Source organism: Musa acuminata, chromosome BXJ1-5 (genome assembly GCF_036884655.1).
Source record: "Musa acuminata AAA Group cultivar baxijiao chromosome BXJ1-5, Cavendish_Baxijiao_AAA, whole genome shotgun sequence".
In the NCBI taxonomy this organism is placed as follows: Eukaryota; Viridiplantae; Streptophyta; class Magnoliopsida; order Zingiberales; family Musaceae; genus Musa; species Musa acuminata.
Genome location: NC_088331.1, coordinates 46,118,674 through 46,143,296, shown reverse-complemented (window position 1 = coordinate 46,143,296; position 24,623 = coordinate 46,118,674). Strand labels below are relative to the sequence as shown.

General features: G+C 37.5%; 4 protein-coding genes across 5 annotated transcripts; 1 reads left to right on the top strand and 3 right to left on the bottom strand.

Moving 5' to 3' along the window:
• Window positions 1-65: 65 nt before the first annotated feature.
• LOC135674628 (sm-like protein LSM3B) lies at window positions 66-3,360 on the bottom strand. Its single transcript, XM_065184659.1, has 3 exons — window positions 3,168-3,360; window positions 1,303-1,398; window positions 66-381 (listed from the first exon to the last, which is right to left on the bottom strand). Exons 1-3 carry the CDS (start codon window positions 3,282-3,284, stop codon window positions 301-303), a joined length of 294 nt encoding a protein of 97 aa, XP_065040731.1. The 5' UTR covers window positions 3,285-3,360; the 3' UTR covers window positions 66-300.
• A 518-nt stretch (window positions 3,361-3,878) lies between these two features.
• LOC135674626 (magnesium transporter MRS2-F-like) lies at window positions 3,879-9,126 on the bottom strand. The gene is made up of 6 exons (XM_065184656.1): window positions 8,476-9,126; window positions 7,903-8,163; window positions 6,850-6,978; window positions 5,968-6,113; window positions 4,999-5,134; window positions 3,879-4,458 (listed from the first exon to the last, which is right to left on the bottom strand). The coding sequence occupies exons 1-6, from the start codon at window positions 8,863-8,865 to the stop codon at window positions 4,180-4,182; spliced, it is 1,341 nt and encodes a 446-aa protein (XP_065040728.1). The 5' UTR covers window positions 8,866-9,126; the 3' UTR covers window positions 3,879-4,179.
• Window positions 9,127-9,983: 857 nt separating this feature from the next.
• LOC135674625 (filament-like plant protein 3) lies at window positions 9,984-15,366 on the bottom strand. 2 transcript variants are annotated; one of them, XM_065184653.1, is made up of 4 exons: window positions 14,472-15,366; window positions 13,581-13,767; window positions 10,645-12,554; window positions 9,984-10,458 (listed from the first exon to the last, which is right to left on the bottom strand). In XM_065184653.1, exons 1-4 carry the CDS (start codon window positions 14,574-14,576, stop codon window positions 10,264-10,266), a joined length of 2,397 nt encoding a protein of 798 aa, XP_065040725.1. In that variant the 5' UTR covers window positions 14,577-15,366; the 3' UTR covers window positions 9,984-10,263. The 2 variants fall into 2 exon arrangements, with proteins under 2 accessions (XP_065040725.1, XP_065040726.1); XM_065184654.1 differs by having other exon boundaries at window positions 13,581-13,764.
• Window positions 15,367-20,538: 5,172 nt separating this feature from the next.
• LOC135675177 (glyoxylase I 4-like) lies at window positions 20,539-21,318 on the top strand. The gene is made up of 2 exons (XM_065185451.1): window positions 20,539-20,708; window positions 20,790-21,318. Exons 1-2 carry the CDS (start codon window positions 20,554-20,556, stop codon window positions 21,256-21,258), a joined length of 624 nt encoding a protein of 207 aa, XP_065041523.1. The 5' UTR covers window positions 20,539-20,553; the 3' UTR covers window positions 21,259-21,318.
• Window positions 21,319-24,623: the final 3,305 nt, after the last annotated feature.

Below are 24,623 nucleotides of genomic sequence, written 5' to 3'. Positions count from 1 at the left end.
TAAATTCTGCATATAAAGATTATAGTAATTGATGCAAGAACATCAGGTCAGTTGCAATAAACCAATGAACATTACCAACAACAACTTGCTTGATACCATAAATATTCAGACAACCATAATAATTGCTTGCATGATGCACAACTAAATTCAGCTGTTCCACTAAAACTGAAGAACGAGGTCTCACCACAAACATTTAACCTGACTCAAAAACACGCCATGGAGACAGCTATTGTGAATAGTTTACTACTGATAACTGATCACGAAATTGTGCATGGCAAAGGCATATACTTCACCAGGCGCTCATGCGGTCCTAAGAGGTGGAGAAACTAGAATGACTCCATCACCTCGGACAAAAAGAAATGGCACAGTTCGTCTCGTGGTCTGCAAAAAGAAACGGAATAATTCATTAAGGATCAGAAGAAATGAAGCAGATCCAACAAATAAAAACAACTTCTATGATTTGATTAAAGAGATAATTAAGATACAAGTACTTCAGAATCTCAAAGTTGAGAATGTGTGTCTTAAGACACCTATACCAGTTTTTTGATGTAATTATGCAAAATACTAGGCATAATGGCTCCACCAAAAAATGTTACAATTGTTCGTGGGGATTGAACATTCAAATTTGTTAAAACACAACCCTAGTCGGAAATGGGCCCAAAATATCATGTATGATCAATTTGAAGAGCAGAGATAAAAAAAATTCTGCTTGATCAATGTACAGCACAAATGACCGTTCCACCTTGACCAACCCCGATAAACAATTCTCCCTTTTCTATATGTTTATTTTTACTGTACCCCATCAACATTCTCCTGCTGCTTCCCATCTATTCCACTTAATTTCTCCCCAGATTCCACAAATCTGGATTTATTTTTTCCCTGCCTCCAATAACATACCTTCCTCCTGAACCCTTGTAAATGCTAGTGTTTGTCATATCATGTATGTATGTTCAAGCATGAAGTTCAGGTATATCCATATGCATGAGACTCAGCATGCTTGTGTGAAATACATGATCCTAATATGGATGGAATTTTATTTTATTTTTTTAATTTTCTTGGTATAACATACTAGAATCATAACCAAATAAGTACATGGCACACTAGAATCATAATCGGATAGGTAAATAACTCACTAGAAGCAGAATAGGATAAGTAAATAAAATTTTACTAAGTCAGACTATAGAAAGGCAAAAATGACATGCTTGGACAATTTTATATATTAGCACTTCTTCTTTGTTGGATGGGACAGTTATCATCTTGGATTTGAGAAGGGATAAATAGATACAAGCAGGAGTAACTTACGCGAACAATCTCTTCATAAGTCTCATCATCAATTTCCACAGAAGTTATTATCTCTTCAACATCCCCGAGTATCATGTTCAAATGTTGGTCATAAGCCTGAAACAGAAGAAAACTCAGTACATGTAAGAGCATGAAATGAATAAGTTAACAACAAATAGTAAGAGTTTCCACAGATATAGTCACTGCATGTAAATTGAATTTAAGCCATTCATTAAGAAGCAATAGTCATCTTGAAATTCAAATGGCTATGCTACAACATTGCAGGTGAGGATTAAATAAAGGGAATATTTGGTAACATATAAGTGTTTGTACTGAGGCAAAAGAAAAGAAAAATTATAGAGTTGTGTGAAACCAAACTTAGTGCAACAATCATTTTGAAGCTTCTATGCAAATGGAAATAGAAAAAGATTAACCGATGGGAAGGGAATGACAAAGATTTCCTTTTTCAATTACCTAAATGACCAACTATAAATCGTCTAAAGCAGCACATAACTCCATTTTTTTCCATAACAAAGTAATTTAAAACCGATTTGATGCACAGAAAACATAAGAGAAAACAATTTAAATTAAAGAGTGTAAAACTTTAAGAACGAGGACAGATAGTTAACGAAAAGTTAAATAGATCATTGGTACTTAGACGAATGAAAAATTATAAGCATGAATATCTATGACAAAAGATTTGAGTTAAAGTCCATGCAATGCCCATGGAATCAACAGAGTTTGGAATATCTTATATATGGATATTTAAATACAAGATAAGTTCTCCATATATAAGCACAGAACCATGGTATGCATGTAGGGGATGGTATGTGAAAAGGGCAGATGAAAATGGAATCAGCATGAGCAAGGAATGACATATGGAGTTTGTGAAGAAGAGGGTGGAGAACACGGACACATATGTGTCGTGAATAATTAGGTTCCAAGAATTTAGAAACCAATTGACAATCTTTTGCCTATGAAATAAATGATTGTGTTTTAAATTATCCAGATTACAAATGAATGAAGTCAATCCAGTTCTCCACACCAACTTAAAATAAGAGGTAACCATTGAAAACTCATTGAAGTGGGAAAAAAATATGATAAGGGAGGAGCAACATAGTTTTGTTTTACATATTTGGAACAAAAATCCCTAGCTCATGGACACTTCAATATTTGAACATATCAAAAGGACCCTCATGCAGTCTTTGAGATTCAAAACCACAATTTTCCACAAGTCAACAAATTATAACTAAAGTTTAACATCAAAGATCCCAAAGGAAAACCACAAGGTTTTACTAGTCAACAAGTTATAACTCAATGTGTAACACCGAAGACCTCAAGAAACTAGAAACAGCCTCAATAGGATAACAGATTTCCATATCCATCTTTTCATTAAAAAAAAGCTTATTTTAATCCCCTACAATGAATCGAGATACACATGAGAGAAGTCGGTTGGCCAAGTAAGCAAACTCTGAATCCACGAGGATAAATTTTCTGGAGTAATTTAGGGCTGTGATTCAAAGACTAAAACCAAATTGGGAACCAATTCCTGCCCTCGGCTAAAAAGTGCTGCGATATTTCTTCTCATAATTTCCAATCTGATTGAGTCAAAGTGCGTCATCTCAAAGTTTATTCATATATAAAACCCACAAAACATAGAAAAGAAAGACCTCGTCACGCTTCTGCAGGACTAAGATCCAATTCACGCATGTAACCCTAGATTGTTGCAGCAAAAAATAATCAGTGCAAAAGGAGGAGGAAAAAGAAGAGAACAGACTACAAACTAAAAGTCCAAACAACCACCACCGCTGGTGATGACGATCCAAAGAAAAAGAAAGGAATCGAACAGTGGGATTAGGAGCAAGTCTCAGAGATGGGTAATTTACGTGAAGTTTTCCTCGTAGCTCGCGGTCGGAGCGGAGCTTGACGTAGATGCGCTCGTCGAGGCTGAGCCTGATGAGATCGAGAGGCTCTTTCACCGTGCTCTCCTCTTCGCTCGCCATCTCCTTCCCCTTCCGGCGGCCGAACCCTTCTGTGCCCTTTTGCGGCTTCTCCACGGGAGGAATAAAACCCCAAGAGGCAGTCACGGGTCAAGTGTAGGCCAATGAGCCAAGGCCAGGTTTGACTCATCGGACCGAGTCAACCTTGTCAAAATTCTCGATGTAGGTCAACCGGATCCAATCAGATCGGTCCGGTTCGAATTGAAAACAACCGACCGGTCCCATTTCGATGTCCCCCAAAATAATATGCAATTGAGAGTCAAATCCACTTAAATTCGATCCCAAATCTTAATATGCATATAAAAGTCCAATCACTTGTATACCAATACACTAATCGATCGTATATTTCTGAGAGATCGTTCATTTGTATTATTGGTATAGTTCAAGATGAAGAGGATGTAACAAGAACTTAAGCAAAGCATAAGCTCTTCATGGCTGGGCTCCTAAATTGACTCATGACCTGCATTATAATCCCATCAAGAACAGCAAAAAACCATTTCCCATAGCAACATTTGATAGCCAATTTGGTCGATCACAGGTATATTTTCCAGGAAAAAAGAATTATAGCATGCAATTTAAATTATCAATGTGGAGGGATAGAAGAAATAGTGTGAAGAGTTTTATAAGAAAAAAGAGTTACAGCAACTTTGCAGAAACCTATATTTGAATCCTCAACAATCTAAATAACTGAAAAATTACTAAATTGGTTGTCAGAATTGTGTTAACCAGAGAATAAGGGCGAAATAAGTATAGCTTTGCCATGGTAGAAGCACTCAAGTCGAGCTTGGAGTGTCGTCAATAAGGAAAAAAAGGGCGGAGAAAACTTTCGGGGAAACATCATTCAGGATTGAGATTGTTGAGGACCTTCTCTGTTGCAAACCGAAACAAAACCTCCTTGTCACTGGAGCAGCCCACTCTTCTTCCCAAACCCAATTGCTAGAACATAGAGGATCACGCAGCCGATGATGGTGCCCAGAGTTGTCTCCCAGAATTTGCGGTAGGGCGCGTTGTAGAGATCGATGCCGATGTTCATACCGAAGAGACCTACAACCACGACACCAGCCGTGGTCACCACCGTTGCAGTGCTCAGCATGACTCCCATTTGCAGCAGCTGATTCTGCTTTTCATCCAGCATAATGTTGATATAGTCTTCAGTGTCATCCACATACTCCCTCAACTTTGCACATGTGGCAAAAACAAAATTTGGTAAGTGAAGTTCTCAGTGCATAGAATGAAAAGGATGTTAATTACAGTAAGGAGATATTTACATAGGTAACAAATTGAAGCATGTTTTTGACCTTATGATATATCATAGTTCTGAAACAATCAACACTAAAACAAAAAGATCTGTAATTGGAGAAAGGAAATATTATGACACGTTATAAACCAATCTTGATATTATTTGATGCAGACAAGCATCTTGTTATTATTGACATGCCAAACAGTGCACAAAAAGATCTCAGAATTATGAAGACAAACCCATATGAAAAGGCCTAAACAAGTCTCCAATTATGACAAGTCTTTTTTCTCGTAGTGATGTTTGTTCACCATTAGTTGTGCACCATCAGTTCACAACCAATGTTGACATTTCGTAAAGTCAATGTTTGCCCAATTATAAATGGCTTTGAGACATTGTATTGGTGACAAAGAATATCTATACATTCAAAGCAACTAAAGCATAAACTTGATGATTATGTTAAGGGGAAGGAAAACATACATGAGATAGCTTGTTAAGAGTGCCATCAATCTGCACAAAGTAAGCTTCCAAAAGCATCTCTAACTCCTCAATATTAGGCTTGAAGACTCCTAAACTTTCATGGCTGCTATCTGTCTCAACTCTGAACTCATCATCCCTGAACATGCATATGATCTCACGTAAAGGACTTTATATGCCTAAAAAGAAGTTTCATAGGAGAGTTTATCAAAGCAACTAAACTAAATAGAGAAATTTTATGAGATTTTACTCAAATCCACAAACTTAAACAAGCTTAGCCAACCTTTTTATGCAACTTAGATGCAATTACGTCTTAAAGATCCTAACCGAATGAATTAAAATCCCTTGCAATATCACAAGCTATGGTGCAACTACTCTAACGAATAAAAACAAGCTATAATAATATAAAGAAATAGGAAACAGTAAGTTTTAGCTTTTGGCCCTTGATTATGCTACCCATCTTTGAGTAGCACTCAACAGCCATCCAGGCTCAATCTAAGAGCAGAAATATGTCAACATAATAGGAAGAATTTTCGAGCTCAAATTGCCACTAACAAAAACATGAATAACACTAAATAGCTTCTTAAATGTCAAATTATAATCATGATGTCATAACGAATTTTGTGGTGACCAAAGCCATGTAGTCGAGATGCCCGAAACTTGCATTCCTTTAAGAAAACTGTATACACCAATAACCAATCGGATGTGGTTCACACAGCCCCATTTGAGAAAATAAAATTGTGAAAATTAATGCCTCTTCACTTACTACATGCATTACAACATACATCAGAACCTGTACAGCTAGTTTAATGTATATAACCATGCAGAAAAAATAGGGGCTACGAGACCAACTTCTGTCGAAGTTATCTCATTACTGCGAATGTAGAAGCAGAATGCTGAACAACAAAAAATAATTGATTCTCTAACTCTCTCTATGTATCATCCCTCTCCACAAAACCAACAACAGCTTACCCATCATCATCCTGCTCAGATGCATCATTCTCCAAGTTAACTCTTGATGAAATTTCACCAACTCGCTGATTAGCAAGCTTATCTGTTAGGTACATCTCAGCCATGTCCATGTCATCATCTAGTAGATGTTCAAGTTCATCCCTCACCTGTGATAATAGAGTGATATTGTAACGCATAAATAGTAACCACTACTAAAATTCTAATGCAATGAGTGATATTCAAAGATTCAGAAGAATAAGCTAAAGTTAGGCTTCATTAGCCAAAAAGCTACAGCTTGAGCCACCAAATAAAGATGCCCGAAAAAGACAGCTGCTCGAATGGGGGTGATTGATATCATCTCAAGATCTAACTACCTATTCTTTAGGTGACCGAGTGTATAAAATATGAATTACTGCTTTTTTAGCTAACATATGAATTGCTGCTTTTACCAACTAGCAGCAGATACAACTCTTGTGTGATGTCAGGTCCATCATAAAGAGACTATGCTGTACAAGTTTGGAATGTACTATGGATCTAACCTATTTTCTAATTGAATTTGATTTTATATATATTCAAAAGAAATATGCATAACATGCATTCTAACCCAAAAAATACCACAAATATTGAATTAGAACAGACATGTTTCAATTTATAATAAATTTTAATTTCTGAGCTTCTAAATCGAGTGTGCCATGCAAACGGAAGAAAATAAATCCCAAGAGCTCCTTCGCACTATTTGATTGGAAAGAGAGAAATCCATGTATTCCTCAGAGGGCCAGCATGTGCTTCAGAAGGGATCAAGAGCATTATACAGTAATATAGACATACAAAATGAAAAAACAGGGTGAGTAACAGAGTAGTTTCAATAAATTTAACACATGTCTTTGAGCAATCAGGTCTTACCTTCTGCACACGTCCAGATATTGCCACCAAGCGACTCTTGATTTGCCTGACACGCTCAAGGTTAAGTGTGCTGATTTTTGAAGTCAATTCATCTAAAGCTGGATATGCCTCTTGTTCCAAGGTTAGTGTCTGAACACCAAAACAGAAAAAAAAAAAAAAAAAAAAAAAAGGAAGGATGCAAATTGTTAGCAATGAAAGTGAGTTTGTGAATATGAACCAAGAAAGCAGTTAACATCACTTCAACAATGAACTCATTATCAATGGAAGAAAATGCTTTATAGTCATATATGTTTACAAGTAGAAATATCTGAACCAATGCAGCTACATGAATTAACATATCTAAGCACAAGTCTATTATCTAAAAGGAAAATGTGTTATAGATACATGTATAAGATGGTTTTATATGCAATCCGCCTGAAGATAATAACGATATAAAACTAAGGAAGAAATTTTGTTAAAGAACGATTGGATGATGTGGATGAAGAGGATTAACATCGTATTAGCACTAAAGAAAAAAGATATTAGTCAATTTTTGGATTTTTCTTTCCAAATGATAGGTGAAAAATGGCTCAAGCGTAAAATATAAGAGCCAAATATGATCATAGCATTATAAAGCAGGCAATTTAGCAAACTCAAAATGAATTACATTAGTTGAAGTTGGTGAGAAAGCAGGCATCCTTAGTCTAGGAGGAAGACATGGATAAAGACCACGAGGAGAAGACTCCAAAGAAGGAAATGGTAAAAGAACAAGCAGATAGACTACACAAGAAAAATAACACTTGTGCCTAAGGTTAAATTAGGCTGAAGTATGCGATATATATTAATATCAAAACCAAAGTTTTTGAGCAAGTGTAGCAACAAAGAAAATTCCTGTGGAATCTGTCACAAATATGCCCAAAAAATATAGTTGACATGACATAAATTGAATGAGAAGATAATGGAACATGAAAGTTCCAAGCAGTCAAACGCTGAAAAGGTATTTTATGAATTAGACTAAGCAGTAGATCAACAGCAACATGGTAATATCTTCAAATTCAATCGCAGAAAACACACCTCTGACTCAAGGCACCGGCAGGCAGACTCAAGACAGACTTCAAGTGCTCTGAACTCAAAAGGGAGCACCTTGGTGCTCCCATCGCCGTTGACATCTAATCCAGGACTATGGCCGCCTTCTGGCAGATCACCAGTCAAGGAACCATTGTGTTTAGATATATCGGCTCCATGTGTTGCTGTCATGCCTTGACTAGGAAACGAGGGCCAGCATGACGGAGACCTTCTTATAGCCTCCTCATCCAAATCACTAGTCTCTGCAGCCTTTAAGGATAAAAATAATCTTATGTATCATCATGAAAAAAAGAAAAACTGATTGAACGTGATCAAGATCAATAACTATCGATTCAACGGTCGGCAAACATCAATTCGCTCGGTTCATGCACTAGATGAACATCAAACGATCAATTAACAACTATTCAATGAGATATAGCGGTCATCAAAGTAGGAGATCTGTGCAATTAAACTAAATAGGCAATCGGGCGGTATTTATTGCAAAATTGGATTGAGATCTGCCAGGTGATATCTAATTAGGAACAACGGATTGATGCTGATAAAAGGGAAGAACGGCATCACCTCATGCTGAGGGGCGCCGAAGGAACTGGCGACCCGGGACTGGAGATCCTGAACAAAAGGGGCGACCAAGGGGTCCTTTGAGTTGGGCACGAGGACCTCGGTGGCGGTGATGATGGCCTTGATATGCTCCAGATTGATGACGATGGCCCTCTCCCTGCCGAGGATGGTGGACGGGTAGGAGAGGAGAGGATCGAGGACCCGCAGGTCGCGGGCTGGGAGCCCCGTCCGCCGCATGATGGAGTGCTTCCCCACCTCCTCGTGGTACGACCTGCCGGAGTCCGACACCACCAGCCACTCCCGATTCACGCTGCCCTTCCGCCTCCCCGCCGCAGCCGTCGGAGTAGCGCGGTGGTGGAGGTCATCCTCCATCCCCTGCTTCGGCGATCTCATCGTCGCGCCGCCTCGATCGCGGGGAAGCAAGAGAGAGAGAGAGAGGGGTCCTCACGACTGCGAAGGAGATGGAATCGAAGACGGAGGAGGGCCAGCCGTGGTCGTTCGCGGATGGTCATTAAATCGCAAGCACATGCGCCTCGAGCCAGCGGGTCCCACATGGGGGCCCATGGATCCTTCCACCCATTAGTGCTTCCCCGGCCCACGAACGACGATATCAAACTGGCCCCAGGCCCACAAAGTCAATCAGTTATGATACATCCTATTTATTAGGACATCCAAATATTATATGAGTTATCTCCTAATAAATCGAAATCCTTTCATATTTATTTCATTTAATTTAAACAACAAGAACCAATTTATCAAATGTAAATACTATATTAAAAATAGATTTATAACCAAAAAATTCAAATTGGGATGGGCCTCGCAGGGCAGTGCAACACACGTGAGACGCGGGAGGACCCCAGTGGCCAGCCACCATAGCAGGCCCTCCACGTATCAGATACTAAATAAATAAGGACAGACACTCCACTTGACCACAGACAAAAAGAATAGCAAGAATCAAGCGGGATTCTTGCCAGGACCGCCCTTTATAGCCTCTCATGTAGCTCCTGCTGTTGTGTTCCTCGATGTGGGACTAAAGAGGTTACTGGAAATACAACACTTGGCTTAAAATAAGAGATCTAAGATGAAACCATCTGTCACTCAATTAACCAAATTCCATCTTTAACATAAATTTGTTACATTTCTAACTTGTTTTTGGAGTTATGAATTGAAAACTATTATTTTATTATTTCTAAGGAGAATGTTTGTAGATGATAGGATTTTTACCCCACATCTGCCTGATTCCATCAGTTGTATTAGTGAGTGCAATCAAACAGTCATACCTATCAATTAATAACAACTAATTCTAGAGCATAAAAAAAGGACTAGAGAGAGAGAGAAAAGCAATACCAGCATGTGCATTTAAAGGGTGAAAAGGTGATGAAGGATACTGTTGATATCTTGCTGTGGCTGCTCATTTTGTTACTGTAAAAATGGTGAAGGTTGATGAATCTTGAATGGCACAAAGACCTGGATACCTTATACTGACAATTCACATCATTAGCTTAACTATATACAATCATGCAAAACACTTGTGGTAACGCTGTAATCTTCATACAATTTCGTCTATTTGTCGCTTAACACAGATTCTGCAGAAGTAGAGAATCAAATGTTAATTGCGTCTGTCGAGAAATTTCTATCACATACATGATTGCCATATAATTCACAAAAATCGCTTTTTTTTTTCTCAATATACATTTTCACTGGTTTCTATCGGACTATTTTATGCTAGGATATGAAATTTCTGGATGTCCACTCCAGGAGGATGAAGATGGCCAAGGAAAGCTGTTCATTCTACTCTGGGGATATGCTGGGGTCTATTATCTTAGAATCCCCTCTCAGATCCAACAGTTCTCCATTTGACTCCGGCTTCTCTGTTTCAAGCATCAATTCGTCGAACTTTGCTAATGTTTTCAACTGCCGGTTAAGAGAGGCTATTGTCTCCTGGCACTCTACAAGCTTCCCAGCAGCTAGAGCGATCTCTTTTTCCTGAGAACAAAACAAGCATGTTCAGCAAACAATCAAGAAAAAAGATTTGGTAAATGCTTGGAGCAATGTATAGTTTGCAGTTTCTCGTTTCGGAATAAAGTACAGCAAACAGAGTGATATAACAGCCAGGCATCATGATTAAGCTGGAAGGATGAAATTAAAATGTGAGCAACTAAAGTAACCTACCTGTCTAGTCTTCAACACTCTATTTGAGGATGCTGATAAATGGAATTCAGTTGCTTGCTGCTTCCTGGATAACTCATGTTCCAACCTGTGGTACTTTGTTGCATAGTCTGCAGACAGTGCCCTTTCCTCTTCAACTTGTTTTTCTAATGCGATCAACTTCTCCTGGAGGATCCCAACTTCCATATGTGCTGACTCAAGTTGCACCACCAATTCCTTTCTCTTTGCCTCTATGGCCTCTATATTAGCTGCAAGCCCCAAACACAATGCTCTTTCCTCCTCAACTTTCCCTTCCAGTATATTCACCTTCTCCTGTAACTTGCCTACTTCCAAATGTTCTGTAGTAAGTTGACACTCCAACTCCTTTTTCTTTGCCTCCATGGCTTCCATACTCTGACACTTGGCTAAAAGTTCTGTTGAATATGCCTTCTCCTCCTCAAGTTTCATTTCAAATGAACCAGCCATCCCACGTAGATTTTGAATTTCCAAATTTGCTAACTCAAGCTGACACTCCAATTCCTCTTTCTTTCCTTTCAATACTTCTGATTTCCAACACCTAGATGCCAGTTCTGTGGACAAAGCTTTCTCTTCTTCAAATTTTCTTTCTAATAAACTAATTGTTTCCTTTAACTCTGCAATTTCACCAAATGCTGACTCAAGCTGATGTTCAGCTTCCTTCCTCTTATTAGCTTCTGTTGCCCCTATATTTTGGCACCTCACTTTCAGTTTGGCAGACAACTCCTGCTCTTCTTCAGATTTCCTTTCTAATAAGTTTGCTCTCTCCTGTAACTCCGCATTTTTGGTATTTGCTAATTCGAGCTGGAGCTGAAGTTCATTTGTCTTTCCCTCGGCTGCTTCTAGTTCTATCTCAAGAACATGATTTTCCCCATTAACCAAATTAAGTTGCCTTTGCAACTCAACCAACTTAGCTTCAGTTGCTTCCAGCTGATCATGTGTATTCTTTAGCTGATTGTTCATTACAGGTAAAGACGATTCCGTTCCAATTTTTGCGGTTGTCATTTTCTCGACTGGCTCTTCCAACTCAACCATATGCAGACAGATAGTATCAAGTTCCTTTCTTGAAGAGCTGCCTCTGTTAAAAGTATGGTCCGAACCATTGTCATGCTCAATGCTAGAGCTTCCATGGTCATCCTCAGGCAACGCGACTAGTCTTTCCATCTCCAGGAAATCATTCATTAGGTCAATTTCTGCAGAAGTGGTGACACTTGTTGCATTAGCCTTTTCATTTTTGAACTGATCAAGCTCTGCAATTAGGGCTGATGCCCATGAATCTGAACAACTTTGCTCATTATCCAGACTTAATAACTGTTCACCAGCATCTGACTGGCTATCAGTGACAGATTCAGAATAATGCGAGCTAGAAAGGAGCTTTTGCTCATTAGCTAATGATGATTTACGTGCTGTAGCTCGTAACCTACGGCACTCAGCTTCAAGCTTTGTTAACTTTTTTATGTTGTCCAAATGTTGCTTGCTAGCTGTTTCTGCTACTCTGGCGCTTAGCTCCAACTCTAATGTTCTCATTTGGAGATCCCTAGTAAGGGTATCTAGTTCAACTTTAAGAGAAGATTTTTCTTCCTCAAGAATGTCAACCTTTGAGCAAAGCTGGTGGTCAACAGATGTGGTAATTTCAGCTTTAGCTTCCAGTTGGGCTTGAAGCTCAGTAAGTCGGATTTCAAGCTCCAATTTGTCAGAATCCCATTCACGGGTTTTCTTGGTGATGGTATCATGGACTTTCTGTCCTTGCTCTTCCTTTGTTTGCCAGAACTGCCTGACACACTCCTTGAGGGCAGCATCAAGATGAACAATTCTATCTTCAAGGGATGATTTCTCCTTTGATGCAGCTTCAAGCTGCTGCTTTAGAGATGAAACTTCCTTCTCTGCATTTTCCCAGCCTAGAAAGAAAGTTATAGAATTCAACCATGTAAGTAATTATCCAACAACATGAAACATATCTACGAAATATTTTGCGTGGTCCTAATGTAGTGAATAACTCTGAGAAGGTTTACATGTTAATTAGTCTTATCTAAGTATTTTTGTTCGGCATACATCTAACTAGATCTTGTTTATTGACCAAAAAATGTTAGCTTTTAGCAATTTTACCAGAATTTTTGTGATGATTAAAAAATGAGGACATGTTGATTCATGCCACAGATCTGTCGGCAAGTTGAATTCTTAAAATATCCAAAAGAAATGTTAGGTATCTTTAAGTTAGTCGACATGTAAAGAATAAGACCAAAGGACATAAGCAAGTCTTAAGTTTACAGGTGACAGTGCAGAGGAGAAAACAATTGAAGAAGTTAAATAACTACAATCACATTTAGGCACTTTTTGCAAGTAGTTATTAGTTATTATATCTGTCATTGAAACATATACACTTTGTTTTGATCCTCGATGATAGATATCTTGCTTTATCAAATTCATCTCTTTGTCATGTCAAATTTTGCTGTCATATCCGTAAAGTATATAAGATGTCATTCTGCAGCAGAGGCAGTTGTACCATTGCAGTCAAGCAAAGGAAAGAGAGAGAAGTACGGTGGAGGCAGAGGTTGAGGTGTTGCAGTGAGCGAAGGGAAGATAGAGAGTGAATACAGCTTCTCTAAAGGGAGAACATCCAAGAGAGGAAAGAAGGCACTGTTGCAGCCAAGAGAATGAAACGAGAGAGGTGAATAGCTCCTTTCAGCTTATTATATTAAGAAAAATAATAAAAAGAAAAACTACGGTTTTGAACTGGACCAATTCCCACACTGGAACCAAATCAGACTGGTCCAACTGGTTTTTGTATCTAGCTTTTGGAATGTATTGAGCATATTGGAGTTGGTCCTTCAAAATCATCTATAAATGTCAGATATTCCCTTAATCAAGGCACTAATGTTTGAACAAGGATTTATTCAGAAAAAAAAAATTAAAAGGAAGATTACCTAAAACAGCTTCTTCTGCAACTTTTGCATGCTGTCTTACCAAATTTTCTTTAGCACTTATGTTCACAAGAGCAGCTGATAATTTCTCATTTAAAGTCCTTATAGTTTCATTGTCCTGGCTGACATCCTTTGATGCAACCTCAGGTGACTGAGCATGCCTTGGAGAAGAACTAATCAGTGCCTCCTGCTAAACAATAAACGAATTTGATTAATTTAGACAAGTCCACAGCAATTCTTGCAAAAAGGCCTAATGCTATAGAGAACGCCTCTTGCAGAGTAACACAAATTTGAACTCCTGGAAGCACATTCCCCAAAATATTTAATAGGCTGTTTAGATGAGTGCCATGTAAACAACAACCTGAACTATGAGTAAGAAATAGAGAGCAATCACAGCATAAGGTGAGAAAATTGCATGTTCCAGGTTGTATAATCATATAATTGTTAATTATGTTTACTGAGACATTCATGGAAAATTGAGTCATGAGAGATAAAGAATGTAAGATAACAGTGTTCTTTTGGGTAATATAATAGAAGTATGAGTAGATCTCTCAAAGGCCAGAGACATCGGATGGGAGAAAGGAAAGTAGTCCAGAAAGATTGTAGTTATGCTTCATTTCTGCCGACGAAAGATCCACAAACATTGCTGTTGTGGATCATTTCAGCCAAAGCACAAAAAGTCCAAGGTTTGCGGTCGATTCTAATACTAACAGCTCAAATTGCATACCACAGAAGTAGACGACAAGCATCCAACGAAGCATCTGCTTTTGCTGGAGGCATCATCTTTTGCTAAAAACAATTACCTGAGCTTCATTTATGTTGTGATTTTGACAACCGAAAAACCAAGCACAGATTTCGATCTCTACTCGTCTACACGAAAGGGGATGAACAAACCTGATCACCAGAGTGCATCTCGGAAGAGGCTGACCCTGAGCTCTCAGTCTCACCAGGACTCCTGTCCGATTGCTTCCGCCTCCACAGCCAACTCCGACGGTCCATCTCGCAACCTCAAGCCCCCAGTGTACTCCACAGATCATCACCGCCGATCAAAACCGTTCTCCGAAGCCCTCCGCATTGAAGAAAGCCAACAAATGAAAAGGCATTCAGCAAATCAACGGGCCAGTATCAGAAAGACCCCAAAACAAAGCGATCTGGCATCAAAATCTCAACTTGGAAAGACCCGATGAGGTAACAGAACAAAAAGGAAAAAAAGACGAGAACCGAAGACTAATCAAGGTAAACTAAAGTAGTAAATAGGGAAGAAGATAAAGAAACAGAGGGAGACAGGGTTCGTCCGGGTTGTCGACATGAATATGCAGATAGGTGGAAGGCATTCTGAATTCAAGATTACTTTTTTATGCCCTCTTCTTCCTCGGATAGAATGATACCGTCCACAGAAAAAACAATACGAAGATGATTGACGTCGATATTGGTTTACAAGGGGCAAAAAAGGAGGTCTTTTTCTTGATCTGGTCGAGAGGAGACAAGGTGGGAGAGGAGGGAGGAGATCGAAATCCAAGGGTTTATGGTGGGGGTTCGCTCCGTGTCGACTTCTTCTCCGCGGGGGCGGCGGAGGAGGCGGGAGTGGACGCCGCTTTGCTGGTCTCCAACAACGGCAGTGGGCGCAATTCCCGCGCGGGTGGGGGATGCAGCGTGCGCTCCTCATGAACAACCATTTCCTTTATAGCTCTCTCCCCTTATCGATCTCACAGAATGATAGAAAGCTTTTGAACTCTGCAGGCTTTGCTCTCTCTCTCTCTCTCTCTCTCTCTCTCTCTCTCTCTCTCCCCACCCACCAAACTTCCCACAGCTCAATTAAAATAATGAAATATTTGTAATTAAAAGATTAAATGGAAATTTCATCTCTCTCTCTCTCTCTCTGCCAACCAAACTTCCCACAACTCAATTAAAATTGTATTATATTTTGTAATTTAAAGATTAAAAGGAAATTTCATTTGTTTCAATTCTCCCCAAAAAACCCAATTAAAAGTTTTATAATATTTATAATAAAGAAATTAAATGGAAAATTCATTTATTTCACTTCTCTGTTACTCACTTTAAACCCACCAAACTTCCCACAACTCAATTAAATTCTTATAATATTTGTAATTAAAGGATTAAATGGGAAATTCATTTATTTCACCACTCTCTCTCTCTCTCTCTCTCTCTCTCTCTCTCTCCACCAAACTTCCCACAACTCAATTAATTTTTATAATATTTGTAATTAAAGGATTAAATGGAAAATTCATTTATTTCACTTTTCTCTCTTTCTGTCCACCAAACTTCCCACAACTCAATTAACATTTTATAATATACTTAACTAAAGGTTAAATAGAAAAAAACACTTATTTCATTTACTTGTTAGATATTAATGAATTTCATATATTTTATGTGAAACACTTAAAAAATTGAAACATTTATTACTCCAATTATCTATAAGGACCTATCATTAGTACTTAAATCAAGATGCCACAACCAAGTAAAATGAGATAAAAGGGAAGAGGAGAAGAGATGGAAGGGAGAAATAGGAGAGAAGTTTAAGAGGGAGGAGGTGAAGTATTTTTTATCAATTAATTTTCCTTTTTATGAATCCAACATTGTCATGGTTTTAGGAAAGATTTTAATGGCTTAAATAGTAGAGATATAATTATCAGTCTTGAAGTGGAGGAATAAACACATTAAATCAAAATTTCAACAAAGATAAAGATTTTATTTAAAAAAAAAGGTTTCATTTGCATTAAAAAAAAGGCTAATAAATTTCCCAAACCTCCTTATTGATATGTCAAGTTTAGCCAATTTGAAGCAACATGATATGATGCTTCTTTTCTTCTTTGCATCCATATTGCTTTGATGGTTCTACCTAACTTGATAATGTTGGAAATTAAGGTCTATTAGGTATGTATGAATAATATTTTTTTTTCTCTGTCAAACTATGTCTATTTCCATATGTTTTGTCAAGATGGACCTCAACTCTACTTGTCATGAAATAATGATGTTATGGGTCATGAAAACAGCACTAAAATAAGTATCATCTTTGAAGAATATGATATCACACCATGAAAAATAGGTTGAGGGAAACATGATTCCAACACAAGAACCATTATTCATGTTGATTTCTTTGTTCTTTGATTGCATGATTGATGACAACACTGAGAAGGTGGATCATTGATAACAAAGATCCATAAATTATGTGAATCAAGATCCATAAAGCATGGAATGAACTAAGGATGATGTTGAGAACAATCATTCAACATGTGCAAGACAAATTCAAGAATAAATATAAACCTATTTGATAGGGAAATTTTTGATTTAATCGACTCTAAAAGATATCAATAACCACAATAATGATCGTAATGCCCAAATTATTTGGGGTTGATTGTACAAATATTTTCTCATTATTAAAAATATGTTAAAAGATTTTTCTATCTTCGTATTATTTTCTTAAACCATTTAATCCTAATCGACTCATCTGTATATTAAACTATTATTTTCTAGTTGTTTATTTATTAAAATATATAATCAACAATGAGGATATGATGGAAATATTTGGAGATATGCTAACATAAAAATTTAAAGATCAAAGATGCTAGTGTAACTAATAACTCATTAATATTGGACATATTAGGTCAAACATATCTGCTAAATACTTTTCTTAATCATGCAACAATTCCTCTTCCTTAAGGTAGTACTATAATTAATTTACAATTTGATATAATTTTAATTATATATACATAAAAAAATGAAATTTGCTCAATTCCCATTGTCAACTCAGTTCATTATGTCATTGAGATCTGTTCACCAAAGAAATGCATCCATAAGAGATGAACATGTGACTTGTTAGATATATATACATACACACACATATATATATATATATATATATATATATATCAAAAATATCATTTTATTTTTTGTCAACTTGTATTACTACATGCATCCACTATTAACTAAGAAAAATAGAAATATTAATAGAAAGATTAGAGTTCAAGTAAACTTTCTAGTCCAAGCAAACCACATAATTGGCTTTGTGCATGATTTTGACCAATGACATGCATATGCTACCAACCACTAGCAAGTACTAAATGTCCTCATCTTAATCCTAACTCTAATAATGCCTCCTAAACTTCATTAATCATTCATGCTATTACTTTGTGCATAACTTGGAGATGTCCAAATCACATTAGATGTTACCTCCCAATCTTACCTTTGTGTTTTGTCTAATAACTTCACACATCAATCTCAACATTCGATATATAAATTCATAAAACATAATTTGCCTAATAATTATCTTATTAAATTATTCTTTTTAAAAAAGAAATATTTATTGATTACACAAAATCATTATTTATGATATCTTTATTAATCTCTTAATTTATAGAAACGATGATAAATTTTAACACTAATAGTCATGATTTCAGTTATGAAAATAACTTTTTTTCTTATAAGATTAAGATTCTTTTCGGATCTCTTATTAACAATATCTTTATGCACTAAATCACTCTCTTTTTCTTTTTTTTTACCATGCAAAGATATATGAATTTATAAAAAAAATATGAGGATATTATGTCAATTATTTTAGAAAAAATATTTTATGGTGTAGTGTGTCTCTCTCTACCAATTTGGCATCATAAAGAGCTGTCCTTGGCAAGCCACAGGACCATGGCCACCCTACCCCATGTAATGTGAACCCCCCCCTTATCCCATTCATCTTCTCCCCACAGCCTCTCTTGGATTGAAGTGGATGTTTTGGTGCATCTCTCGGGCACTATGTTATCCACAGACAAATGCTGCTGTCCTCCTTCAGTACCACCAGATCTTTGGGTATCAATGTCGATGTAGTCTTCCTCCTTGTCATTCTTCTAGGGTTTCTTGATACAACTTGCATGACATGACAGGAACAGATCACCTTTCACTACTCAACACCACCATTGCTGATGTCGTCTTTGTATTTGTCATCGTGACGTTCCAACCGCTGTCCAAATGATATCTTTGTATGTTTGCAGGTAAGCATGGGAGAATTGCAACACTAAGACTGAGTGGTTCTGATGTGTGTTATCTTCTTGTCTGCAGCTCCAAGCCATGTATGATGATGAGGAGGAGGAGGATATACATGAAGCAAAATAAATGGGTGGATCAATTCAACAGTGCACATCTTTGAGCTTAATTCTATGACTTGTTGTTTTCTTCTTCACAACCACTTCCAAGGCATCAAGATCTGTCACCTCTTTCTGCCGTAGTGATGAAGGTAGCATAACAAACTTAGAAGAGAAAGATCAATTGACCTGGAAAGCATGCAGGTCTGTCAGTAGTTCGTCCCTGGTAGTGTCAGAAAAGGAGTGATCCGTAAGGAGATGAGCAGGACATATGGGAAGTCTTCAAACTGTTGTAACAGTCTTGCATGCCCTTGCAAGCATTCAAGCAGCATTGAACATGGCAGTGGCAGTCAAATCCAAGTAGAATCCTGTCATCATCATCATCATCATCATCATCTTCATTCTTATCAGCTGCTGAACTTAATTCATAAGCTTACATTAGAGGTGACAGTAGCATTCAGACATTAGTATTTGACTGTTGACTCAAGACATGGAAAGTGAGAACAACCATGAAAGCTCTGAGATTGATTTGCTCGACTGATACTGCTTCTGAAAGCTGGACATGCAAGAATGTTGACACCCTCTCCTCCTCCTCAGGTCAACATAGTTTGTTCTCTCTTTCATGGTCAGTGCCATGCAATTGCGGCACATAGTTTGAACCCCCTCCTCACTGATGTGAAGAGGAGCTTTGAATTCCTCCCCACATCTCCTTCCCTCAGTTCCAACTTCTTCACCATCTGCAATGCCAAAGAGTAGCTGATCTTTAGGTTGAATTTATCTCATACTACAGATTGGGAAACACATCAACAATGTTCATTTGACAAAATAAAGTGATAAGTATTCGAATTAAGTTATTAGAAATCCTAAGTTGTACTTAAGAAAAAGCCTGATTTATATTAAGCTCTTCTAACTTATCCTTTTAATATATATGAAACTGAAATCAAGTGCATGATGAACATTGATGATAAAAATTTTGAATTGAATGATCATTATTCCTCACAGTTTAAACTGCTAAAAAAGGACTAATGGCTTTAAGACAATCTATATTGAACTGTTGACATATTTTTCTAGCAAATTTGATGGAAGGAAAAGTTGCTAACAAATAAATAAAAGATTTATTAAGGATTTATTTAAGATTTATTAAGATGTTAGGATTATTTTTTTGTTCTCTTCTTATGATAAAATCATAATGTCTTATCAATAAAAGAATCATACAAGAATGTACTGAAGAATATTTTGAAGTAACATATTGAACTGTCATCCGTTGCATAAGACTAAATATTTTAATAAGAAAATATATGGATAGATATGAACACACTGATCGATTCTAATTATAAATTCGGGTGACAGAGGCACGAGATCTATTAAAGAAATCTTGAACAGGAATTAAGCATTTGCCAAGTCATCTCCTTCTAGATTGAGCTGTGCCACGAAGAATGTCTACAGTAAATAAATAAATAAATAATATATATAAATATAAATTTCATGGGTTGACTTTGTACGATGCCGTGTGCCGCGTGGGAAAATAATTATACGGCGAGTTGTCACGTGGTCTTCCACGTTTCCCGCTGGTTTCCCGCCGAAAGCGACGACTTCCTTCTCGACGCGGATGACTCCTCGCCACGTCGACCACGCGCCATCCCAGCTCGGCCGAGGAGACCGAGTCACGAGCCAGAAAGTCTTCCTTCCTCGCCAAGAATCCACCAATTATTACTGGACGCAGCAGCAGCACAGATCATTTGTGCGCGTATTGTATCGACCCATTTGGATGTCATCTTAACCTTTTTCTATACTTAGGTGTAAATAATTATGTAGAAGATGACTGCACGTCTATCTATCACTATGTATATATATAGAAGGAGAGGCGAGTCTGGAGATCGATCATGGAGATGCAGGAGGTAGAGGAGACGCCGCTGGTGTCACTGAACCATGTCTCCTTCGTGTGCCGGTCGGTGACACGGTCTGTCAAGTTCTACGAGGAGGTGCTCGGCTTCGCCAGCATCAAGAGGCCTTCATCTTTCAACTTCCATGGCGCTTGGTATATATGCATCCAATGAACTCATCCCTCTCTCTCTCTCTCTAACTCTCTTCTTATGTGCTGTGAGTTGGTTTCCTGCAGGTTGTTCAACTACGGCATTGGCATACACTTGCTGCAATGCAACTCCGAGGAGGGAATGCCGAAGAAGAAGGCAGTCATCAACCCCAAGGAGGACCACATCTCCTTCCAGTGCTCCAACATGCAGGCCTTGAAGCGGAAGCTGGAAAGGACGGGAGTGGAGTACGTGACGGCGGTGGTGGAGGAAGGCAGCGTCCAGGTGAGGCAGCTCTTCTTCCACGACCCCGACGGGCACATGATCGAGATCTGCAACTGCGACGACCTCCCGGTGCTCCCCCTCTCGTCGTGCCCGGTCAAGCTCAAGCTCCCTTCGCCGATGCCGCCGCCGCCGGCAGCAGATCCTTCTTCCCTAATTTCTTCGACCATCTCATTCAACGCAGACGAGGAGTCTCCCAACGCCCGGTGTGCTGTGAAGGCTGAGGCCGTGATCCTTGAGAACTTGTTTGCAGACACGATGCCCATCTCCTTCTGAGGATAGCTGATTCAGTGTGCTTACTATTAAGGATATATATATATATATATATATATATATATATATATATATATATATATATATAATCATTATATTGAATATTATAAAGGGTGTCATATCTCTTACATGATTTGTTGGCTTTCTATTATTTTGGTGGTGCACATTTTTGGTTTGGAGAATGATGTCAATGAGATGACATGAAGTATTTTTCTCCTCTCTTCCTCTTCGACGTGTGAGCTCATCAAGTGATGCAAGCACGAACTTAGAACTGATGTGAGTCGAGATAGTATTATCTTTCATCGTAGTCTTCTTCTGTTATTGTTTAGGTTTCTGATAAGTGACTTATCATTCGACTATAGAATTTTGATTCAATTTTGTTTTCAAACCATAAAGTAAATTGTATACATCACTACCAAACAAACATATTAGGTGTACAATTTTACCGAATAGGATCCCAAACTCATACTAAATTAGGTGAATAAGATATGCCGTCGTCAAGCTAATATATTATTAGTTTTAATGTATGTAATTGTTAATTAGATAAGATTTAAGATCCAATGAAGCGTGCATTTATTAGCTTAAGAAAAACTATAATTTTATGGATTTTTAAAATATAGTGTATATTATCATAAGTGTTTTTAAGAAATATGAATGATATGTTTGAATACCTATATTTTTTTTTATGGGTGTTTTCAATTAGTCTACATTTAAAATATAATGATATATGAAGATAATAAATATATCGTCGATTAATTATCATTTGATATGTATTCTACGTGTGATGCGAAAGAAGACAAAAATTATCTCTCACCCATCTATTCACGTGCGTATAAGTAGATAATTATAGATTGCCTTTATCCTTATTGTCTATATAGATATATGAATATTACTGTTACAAATTACTCATAAAAAAATATTCTATAAAATACTCTATCCCTTCTTTACGATCACTTTTTTGCTATGGTTACCACATACATATTGTAGCTTTTCATACCCATATGTCACTATATGACATCTCAAACGTCCGAATGTGTCTCACTTTTTTTACTATGTTAAGAGACCAACCATAAGAATGGTACGCTTACCTGAAGCCACTTTTCATTTGCTCTTTTGTCAGGCTGGCAAAAGTATTTGAACTTCACTTCCTTGGAAACATATTGTTATAGACTTAGCTGGAGTTGTCTAAATCGTGAGGCATCCTTATGTTATCTATATGTAAATGATCAATCTTGTTGCAACCTCACTTAGGTCCCAAAAGATCTATAAAAGAATAAATTGATTAGTTTAAAAAATGAGCGGTAAACAAATCTCGATGTCTCGTAAAGTAAATAGCTTGATAAGTAATTCAGCAAATACTTAGTATGTAGGAGAAAAGAAGAAAATAAGGACTTCATAAGGCAAACGAATAATCGCAAGTCTACAAACGAAGGAAGAGGTGCGTAAGGTATGCTGGTTAGGAAAACCCAACCTACCTAAAAAGACATGGAGGTCGAGGCTAACCTAAGGTGGGTAGGGCAACGTCGAGCTCCCCCTTTGCCCATGGTTAAGGGGTTAAGCGTTGACCCCCTCTCCACCTAAGGTGATTAGGTCGAGTGTCGACCTTCCCCTTTGCCGAGGTGGGTAAGTTAAGCATTGACTTCACCCTTTGCCAAAGGTGGAGAGGTCAAACATTGAACCCCTCTTTGCTCGAGGTGGCTAGGTTGAGTGTTGACCTCCCCCTCTTCTCCATCCAAGGTGGAGGGGTTGGGAGTCGGCCCCCTCTTCGCCCGAGGTGGGTAGGTTGGATGTCAGCCTCGCCCTTTGCCTAAGGTGGAGAGGTCAAGCATCGGCCCCTTCTATGCCTAAGGTAGGTAGGTCGAGTACCTTAACTCCCTCGCTGCTCAAGGCAAGGAGGATGAGCTCTCCGGCCTCCTTTTTAGGTATGCTCAAAATATATTGGTCGGGCACCCTTACTCCCTCTTAGAGAAGCAATCAAGGGAGTGTAAGGCCAATATATCAAATGGGTCTGAAGTCGTGCAGAACCCTCACCAAAGAGCCCCCGAAATATGACTTCGAGGGGGAGGGGGACAAATGAAAAAAGAGATATTATCGACGAATCACCATCCGACTTGTGTCCTCCGTGTGATGTCTAGGCTAGAAGAATAAGACAAAAGCTACCACTCACTTATCTACCCATGTAAACATTAGTCTAAAGTAGATTGTTATAAGCTCTCTCCACTCTTATTACCTACGTGGATTAAAAAATCAAATTGAGGTTATTAAAGACTATCCCTCTCGAAGAATATTTCATAGAATATTATGTTCCTTTAATATCAGATATAAAAGCTCACGTTTAATAAAATTATATGATCACTTTTTTTTACCATGGGTTACCATACTTATATCAGGATACTAACTTATGTATCGGAAGGATCGAATCGAAAAATCTTTCTTGATCTTGATCTTTATACAGGACGAACTCGATGTTTCTATTTCGGAGGTACCTCGATCATGCTTCATATATTCTTATATATATGAACAAAAATCATATTGGATTGAATACGACATTAATAATATCTTTCAATAACAAAAGTTACACTTTAATGATTCCATTAGTATCTTTTCTTGCAGTCAGCAAGTCAGCAATTGAGTGAAAGTTAAAAAGAGAAGGAAAGGCAAACATGTGCTCCAAAGTTGCCAAAGATGATGATGTAGTTTAGTCTTCCAAAGAATTCCCAATCAAAGTTGGCAACTCCTTTCCGTCATCCACCATCTGATTTGATCTCAATTGACTATCATCCAATAATAGACATGGAACAAAAAATTGTAGCAGAATAAGAGAAAATTTTGATTCAAATTAGTCATGACTAATATATATTATTCAAAAAATTAAATTTATTAAATCATAAGTCAGACCCAATGTATATAATTTGATTTATTTTTTTTCATTTTTAGTAATAAGAGATTTTTCTTAATACTCACACATAATTATTTTCATAGATTTATCATCTTCCTTTTATTCATGAGGATAAATCAAATTATAGTTTGATCTATTACTTAGCTTATTTGGCTTTATTAAATAGAGGTCATCTAGTTTGTCCTTTTTTTCATTTATTATCTCACATTTCATCCATTTGGTTTAATACTACTCTTGACTCTAATGTTAATCATAATAATACTAATCGAAATAACAATATGATTGTATAACAACAATAAGTCATAATAATATGATTGTATAGCTCTAATCGAAATAAGTGATGTAAAATATAGAATAATTTCTACAATTTGGTAGCATACTCTTTGAAGCACTACAATTTAGTGTTATTGGCATTACTAGTAGACTTTCAATCTCCAAGAGAGAGAAAAAAACAAGTCAAATCTCATGA